The 8,059-nt window shown below is 45.3% G+C and overlaps 1 protein-coding gene and 1 long non-coding RNA gene across 5 annotated transcripts in view; one reads left to right on the top strand and one right to left on the bottom strand.

Annotated features, from left to right (window-relative positions):
- The first annotated feature begins 1,265 nt into the window (after positions 1–1,265).
- Positions 1,266–4,033, top strand: LOC123112438 (uncharacterized). 4 transcript variants are annotated; one of them, XR_006455487.1, is made up of 4 exons: positions 1,266–2,116; positions 2,250–2,355; positions 2,581–2,697; positions 3,373–4,033. It is a non-coding gene; the product is annotated as an uncharacterized lncRNA (long non-coding RNA). The 4 variants fall into 4 exon arrangements; XR_006455486.1 differs by having other exon boundaries at positions 2,250–2,697; positions 2,975–4,030; XR_006455485.1 differs by having other exon boundaries at positions 2,581–4,030.
- Positions 4,034–5,195: 1,162 nt separating this feature from the next.
- The window catches only part of LOC123112439 (heat shock 70 kDa protein, mitochondrial), a gene marked incomplete in the record, with an annotated part of 3,434 nt that continues 570 nt past the window's right edge, over positions 5,196–8,059 (bottom strand). Inside the window, 4 exon segments of the mRNA XM_044533416.1 lie at positions 5,196–6,667; positions 6,765–7,331; positions 7,639–7,717; positions 7,825–7,901. Coding sequence (XP_044389351.1) covers positions 5,411–6,667; positions 6,765–7,331; positions 7,639–7,717; positions 7,825–7,901 — 1,980 coding nt within the window.

The following is an 8,059-nucleotide window of genomic DNA, read 5'->3' on the forward strand; positions in this document are numbered from 1 at the left end:
GGGCCCTGCGGCAACGTTGGCTATGGCAATCCTGGAAGCACCCAGAAAAGCCATGGGTGGGCATGGAGGTGCCGTGCACTGCCTCTGATCGGTTGTTTTTCAGCACGGCCACCTCGGTTACGATTGGTAATGGACAGACGGCAAGGTTTTGGACCTACTCCTGGCACCAGGCCGGTGCACTGCACCTCCTCTTTCCAGCGTTGTACCAGCACTCCAGGAGGAAGAACAGATCGGTAGCAGATGCCATACGGGATGATCAATGGATCCTCGACCTTTCGCACGGGCAGACAGATCAAATAGTACGGGACTGCGTTGCCCTGGCAAGACTGCTACGACTGCTGCCCGTAAGCCTCGTTTCTGACACGAGTGACGAGATCAGATGGAACTTGGAGGGCACCGGCTGCTACACTGCTGCTTCGGCTTACCGGGCGCAATTCCAAGCGAACCTCAACTCCACATACCCGCAGCTAATCTGGAAGACTTGGGCGCCAGGGAAACTGAAGATTTTCTTTTGGCTGCTCCTGCTAAATAGGCTCTGGTGCAATGATCGACTGCAGCGAAGAGGATGGCCTAATGCATACTTCTGTCAGTTCTGCTTCAGAAACCTCGAGACGGCTGACCACATCTTCTGGTCCTGCCCCTTCACTCTCACAATTTGGAACATCATTTCGTTTTGGAAGGGCTGTGAAGCTCTGCGTTTGCAGCCTGATGAACAGCCCACAAGCAGCGCCGAGAGGATCATGAGCATTGTCCAGGCCTCAGAACCAGTGTTCAGGAAGGGCATAAAGTCACTCACAATGCTAGCAGCCTGGGAAATTTGGAAACACAGGAACGATTGCACTTTCAGGGGGAAGGAGGCATATGAGACAGTAATCTTGCAGGCCATCAGGCGAGGCATCGAGCTATGGAGGCAGGCCGGAGCAACATGCCTGATGCATCCATTCACGCTGCCACCGGAAGGGATAGGCTGAGTAGAGCTGGCGTTGAGACGTGTCGCCATGTTTTTTCTTCAGTTTCCGGTTTCCAGTTTTCAGTTATTCCTTTGATCATTCCGATCACCCCATGTATTTGACTTTTCTCCACTGCTTCCTGCTATGATCAACATGAAAAGCCAGCCAAGCTGGATCTTTCAAAAAAAATATTCTTAGTTTATCCTCCTTTGGTTTTCAGAAGAAAAAAAATGAAATCGCGTTTTAATTTGTCTGACCCTTTTTTGTTGCTGCTCCATAAGGTCCTCCCGGCGCCTCACACTTGCCGCCGTGCCATCTCTCCATCCAGAGTGCCCCGAGGCTCCCTCCCACCATTCCTTCCCCCGCGGCAGTGTCACCATGGACCACGGAGCAAAGTCTCGACCGCGGCGGCGCTGTCGTGTTGAGGAGGGAGGATCAAGAAGGGGGGTGGAGCTGGGGCGACGGCCACACGGAAGGAGCCGGGAGCATGCCAGAGCGGCACTCAGTTTGCTCAGGTGCCGCTGTGCAGTCGTATCTACGAGCAGGTATATTTGGAATTGGAGGAAACATATCCTGATTACTCTCTGGTTTTATCTACTTTGTCTCGTTTGCTTGCTTCAACTCATGGCGTTCTCATCCATGGAGCCTGCGGCCGGGTGGGGAGCTCCTCGCAAGTTGTGGCGACGGCTGAAATAAATTGCGCTCGTTCATGTGGTCGACAGTGAGGAAAAAGCACATGTTTTTTTGGTTGAGGTTGCTCTGCACTTGTTCGTAGCAATACCAAACAACGGTAGAAACTTCATTTGTTTGTCAGGCTTGTTTGTGGTTTTACTAAACTTCTTTGTCAGGCTTGTTTGTGGTCTTTCTGCTGAACTTCATTTGTAGATATTGCACAAAAGCATGATGACGACTACGAGCCCGCCCCGTCGCCGCCGCGCCCCTGCTGCTTCCGCAGTGCACCGCTATTCTTACACCTGCAGCCTTCACAGCCTGCCTCTACCGCTCCCGCCAGCACCCCGTCGCGGCTGTCGTCGCCGGAGAGACACCCACCGCCGGCACAGGCGCATGAGCCATCGCCGCCGGAGATAAGTCAGAGACCCGGAGCCCCCATCCTGGTATTGGACCTTCCAATTCAAGGCACCTTCCACCTAATACTGGAGTAAGTGGTATGGCACTCTCTCTCCTTTCCGGATGGGCCGATGGATAAGATGCATTTTTGTCCCCTCTTTGAATTGAGTACAAGCATGTATCTGAACTTTTACCCACTTCTCTTCTGTCGATGGGCACGATGTGGTGCAGGTTCCACAGATTCAGGAAAAGCAGGGCTGAATGGAATCCAACGGAACTAATGTTGCAGCTATAGCATCCGATATTTAGTGATACATGTTTAATTCGGTGATAACAGGTATATCATCCCATATTGTTTCACTTGCATGGTTCTGTTCCATTGATGTTGTAGCTGGTACTTGCCAGTCTCTATGGAGTATAGGTACGAGTGGAGTAAGTGAGAAGAGTACATTATTGTAGGTTGCATGTACTTGTTGTAGTTACCTAAACCATGCAAAAATGGACAGATTTTTCAACATATGAAGCTGTTATTAGCTAACATCTCTTCTTTTTTCTCATTTAGTTGCATTACTGGAAGGTGGGTCAGGGCGCAGTGTTGAATCATCTTGATTGGCCCGAGAGAAATGAGGACGCTGCGACAGGCAACCTTTTGCTTACTAACCTCGCAAATATTTGAAGCGTAAGTCTCTAACTACGAAAATGATCTCAAAACCTTTCATGTGACATTGCACCTATGATATGGAGAGTATGACGAATTATACAAAAAGAAAATATAATTTATGGTAATAGAATTACATGTAGTACTTAATATTTATTACCCGTATGAAGCAAAGTGTCTACAACCTTTATAACTACAGCAGTTTAACTTTGATACTCGGCAATAGGTATGCCGAGCTTTGCGGTTTGCCACTTCCTGAAGTAAGTAGAAATAGGAGTTCCAGTTTCTTGATTTTCAGGAAACTGAGGAGGAGCGTTTGAGTAAAGAGGAGAGGAATGGTTGGGAAGCAAATAAGAGGAAAAGGAGAGGAAAAGCAGGAGGATGAACTGCTAAAATATAGCTATGATCCCATGAGTATATTATAAATATCATTTTAGTTTGTTGTCTTTTTATTGATTTTTCTTTGTGATAATAATTGAGAAATAAAGAATAATTATGGCATGTCAAATATTACCATACTACCAGATATTTTTTATTATATTTAGACATTTCCATTTTGGGTAGACATGTGTTATGTTTCTTAACATTTTCTTCTTCTTGATCTCGACTTACTTTGGACATGCAAAGTGAGGACTTGGATGTCTGCACACTCTAATTTGGCTCTGAAGTTTCAATTTGGATATTTGTCTCTTCTAGGTGACTTGTAATGCAAATTCTCTATAAATACATTCATGGAGCTAGGTGAAAACTAAGGGGACTTATAGCATGGCTACGGAAAAAGCTAATAAGTGATCACTAGGCAGTAGCACCATATGTTACATATAACTGGGTCAAGCTTTCATCTTATTTGGTGCCTCCTTCATGTGTCCGTGTGTCCATGTATGGATGAAAAACTATGTAAATATTTGACAACTATTTTGATAATTATTTGATGTCAAGTGAGACGTGCGTTGCACGTGCAAGCTTACTAGTTGAAGAAAGTGCAATATTCAGACGCCGGATGCAGACATTAACATCTCTTTACTCACCCGCGTGCAAAATCCTTCCATGAAATTCCATTTATAAATACTCTTATCCAAAGCCTTCCCTTCAAGTATATGCTATTTATTCAGTCTCTTTGTGTTGCTCAGTCGTCTTGTCTATTGGATACTTTCTTGTGCTTCCGGTTTAATGGGATTTTAACGCATGATCGATGCTCCGCTTTAATCATCACCATGGAAAGTTTACCCATGCATGTCATCTGCCCGTGAGCCCTCCTTTAATTATTATGCGAACAAACACGAGTGATGTGCTAAATCGATGGTGCAACTTCCATCCTTAAGAATGCATAGCAGCCCCACAATCCTCAGGATTTATCATTTCTTCATGGCAGCCCAGTTAATTTCTTCCCATGATCTTCAGATTTTGTTCTCATTTGGTTTTAAAGTGATAGATGAATTTTCTACTCCCTCCGTCCCAAAATTCTTGTCTTAGATTAGTCTAGATACGGATGTATCTAATACCAAAACGTGACTTGATACATCCGTATTTAGACAAATCTAAAACAAGAATTTTGGGACGGAACGAGTACAAAATTACGCTCTGTTCATCCCATCACTTGTGAATTTTGCAATAGGGTTTTGGTCATCTTAATTTCCAATGGAAATTTTTTTCATGATCAAATCATGTCCAAATATTGTAATGACTTGATCACCCTTTTACTTTATAATGAATTTTGTTTATTTTTGAGGTGTGAAGAATATTTATGTGCATTTTAATTTATTGGACCAAGAACTTTGTTTGATATGATGCACTTTTGGTTGTAGGATTATAAAGTTTGACTGATATGATGCACTTTTGGTTGTACAAATCTGAAAACATTGCTTTACATGATGAGTTTGATGTTCAAATGCGGTTGTATATTGGCTGTACATTGGTTGTACACAGCCGCACATCCGGTTTTACATCTTCACATATGCACCATCTATTGGAGTTGGAGTTCTACATCACAAATCTGTTGGAGGCGATAATATGGATCAGAGGGAGTAGCAAGAATCATCATTATGCACCACAGGAGGTGGTGTAACACGGCCTTAGCACAAGAATAGTCCAAAACTACAGTCACAACAACAATAATACTCAAGCTGCTACTGATGGAGAATGCGTTAAATACGCAGGGTTGGATGTCTACAGGTGAAGGTGTCTACAGGTGAAGGTGTCTACAGCGTTAAATACGCAGGGTTGGATGTCTACAGGTGAAGGTGTTCCAGCGGCACTGCAAGCAGCAATGCCAATTCTCATCCAGATTATGAGCGGTTGTATTTCAGTTTGCATTAGAGACCATGATATCAAACAAGTCAGAACTCTAAGACCAAGACATGTTGGACACTGACACATTGTTATAGTGAACATATCAGATATAAAAAGCTTAGTAAAAAGAAAGATATCAGCAGCTTATAATAAATAAATAAAATAAATAAATAAAATAAATAAATAAACAAACAATACCAGACATCAGGAACTTGCAAAAACAAGGTACGTAGAAAGACAATGTGGCAAATGGCCAAATATATTAACCAATATAGGTTATGAGTTTGCTCCTCTCACAATTTATCCGCAATTCGAACAATTGCAAAAATGTTACAGGTATCGTCGTAGCCCTCTTAGAAACCTAAGCAGACGGAGGTAGGATAAAGATATTAACTTCCTAAACTGGGTACACAAAAAAGTAGAAGAAACCTGATGCAGAACAAATCTACATCTTGGCCTCCTTGGGGTCCTGGTATTCAGCTTCCGGAGTCTGGTCGCCACCACCACTGCTGCCGCTGTCGCCGCCGGCAGCGCCGCCACCACCCTGCATGTGCTGTCCAATCTTTGAGACTGCCTTGTTCGCCGCCTCCAGCTTCTGCTTGATGGCGTCCGAATCATCACCAGCCATTGCTGCTCTCAGATCAGAGACAGCAGACTGGATTTCCGTGACGACTTCAGCAGGGACCTTGTCTTTGTACTCGCTGACGCTCTTCTCGATGCTGTAGATGGTGGTATCTGCAGAGTTCCTGAGGTCAATCAACGACTTCCTTTCCTGATCCCTCTGAGAATTTAGCTCCGCCTCCTTCACCATCTTCTCAATGTCACTGTCAGACAAACCACCTGAAGATTTGATGGTGATATCCTGCTCTTTGCCAGTGGACTTGTCCTTTGCTGACACCTTGACAATACCATTGGCATCAATGTCAAAAGTGACCTCGATCTGTGGCATACCCCTCGGGGCTGGTGGAATACCTTCAAGCTGGAATTCACCAAGAAGCTTGTTATCTGTGGCCATCTCCCTCTCACCCTGAAGCACCTTGATTCCAACCTGCGTCTGGTTATCTGCAGCAGTGGAGAAGGTCTGGCTCTTCTTGGTTGGAATTGTGGTGTTCCTGTTGATTAGCCTTGTGAAGATGCCTCCAAGAGTCTCAATACCAAGGGAAAGGGGTGTTACATCCAGCAACAAGAGCTCCTTCACATCACCCCTCAAGATGCCACCCTGAATGGCAGCTCCCATGGCAACAGCCTCATCAGGATTGACACCCTTGCTTGGAGACTTGCCGAATATCTGAGAAACAATATCCTGGACCTTTGGCACCCTTGTCATACCACCAACCAGTAGAACCTCATCAATCTCCTTTGCAGAAACACCAGCATCCTTGAGGCAGTTTGTGCATGGGATGCGAGTTCTCTCAATGAGATTGCCCACAAGAGACTCAAACTTTGATCTGGTCAAGGTAATGTTGAAATGCTTCGCACCAGAGGCATCTGCTGTGATGAAGGGGAGATTAATTTCAGTCTGTGGAGTCGAGGAAAGCTCAACCTTCGCCTTCTCAGCAGCTTCCCTGAGCCTTTGCAGGGCCAACTTGTCCTTGCTCAGATCAATGTTGTCAGAGTTCTTATATTCACTAACCAGGTAGTTGAGCAATGTAGCATCAAAGTCCTCACCACCAAGGAAAGTATCTCCATTGGTCGCCTTGACCTGAACAAGAACACAAGATACAGGTACAATGATCAGAACACATGTTTAAAAATACTATTAGGATATTTAGTGGAGTCATCTGAAGAAAGGAGTTTACCTCAAAAACGCCATTAGAAATCTCAAGGATTGATACATCAAATGTGCCACCACCCAAGTCAAATACAGCAATCAGGCCCTCCTTGTTGTTCATTCCATACGACAGAGCTGCAGCAGTGGGCTCATTGATAATCCTCATCACGTCCAACCCAGCAATCCTACCAGCATCCTTGGTGGCCTGACGCTGAGCATCATTGAAATAAGCTGGGACTGTAATAACAGCCTTGGAGACCGACTTGCCAAGGTAAGCCTCTGCAGTTTCCTTCATCTTGGTAAGAACAAAGGCACCAATCTGGCTTGGGGAGTATGATTTCCCAGCCATCTCCACCCAGGCATCACCATTTGTTCCCCTGACAATCTTGTAAGGCACCATCTTCATTTCCTTCTGTGTTTGGGGGTCATCAAAAGCTCTACCAATCAGGCGCTTTGACCCACGAACTGTGTTCTCGGCATTTGTCACTGCCTGCCGACTGGCAGTGATGCCGATCAAGATCTCGCCTTTGTTGTTTGTGGCAACAATGGAGGGTGTTGTCCTCGCACCTTCAGCATTCTCAATCACTCGTGGTGTCTGTACAAACAAATTGAACAGTTTAATTGATAGTGTCACCAGTTCACAACCAATTAAAAGCATGTATATACATCAAGCTGCAACTTAACAACATTTTACTAGCATCGTCAATAATTCAATACTACTACCAATTAGAAGTAAAGTCATCAAACTGGAACTTCACAGCATTTCAAGATATACTATTAATTGCATCTGGAAACAGCTATTGCTTTACAAATTCAAGACATGCTAGTGCTGTTAAACTGTCTAATAATACAGAGAACATGGAAAAATTCAGAGTCGGAGTGATTAGGGAACAGGATCACACCTTGCCTTCCATGACGGAGACACATGAGTTTGTCGTCCCCAAATCGATCCCGATGACATCTGCGGCAGCGGGCCTTGAGCTGCACAGGCGCAGAACATACAACCGTCTCAATACCGAACAAGCAAGAAGCAGACCGATACAAACAGCACACAGTAGACGATCTACACATCCAACATGGCGGATTACCTGAAAGCGCGGGCCACGGCTCCGAGCCTGGAGAGCAGGGGAGACGCCTCGTGATGATGTTGGTGGGTCCGGGGAGCCTGGTCAGATCACACGGCGGAGCACAAAAACACATCAGATCAACATCACAGGAGGAACAACGGACGCCCAAATCCGCGCGCCGATCCAACACGAGACCAGCGCCCGGCAGCGGAACAAGAAGAAAATGCAAGCACGCAGGGATGCGGAGAGAGGGGGG

The sequence above is a fragment of the Triticum aestivum genome, chromosome 5B (assembly GCF_018294505.1).
Source record: "Triticum aestivum cultivar Chinese Spring chromosome 5B, IWGSC CS RefSeq v2.1, whole genome shotgun sequence".
Classification (NCBI taxonomy): domain Eukaryota; kingdom Viridiplantae; phylum Streptophyta; class Magnoliopsida; order Poales; family Poaceae; genus Triticum; species Triticum aestivum.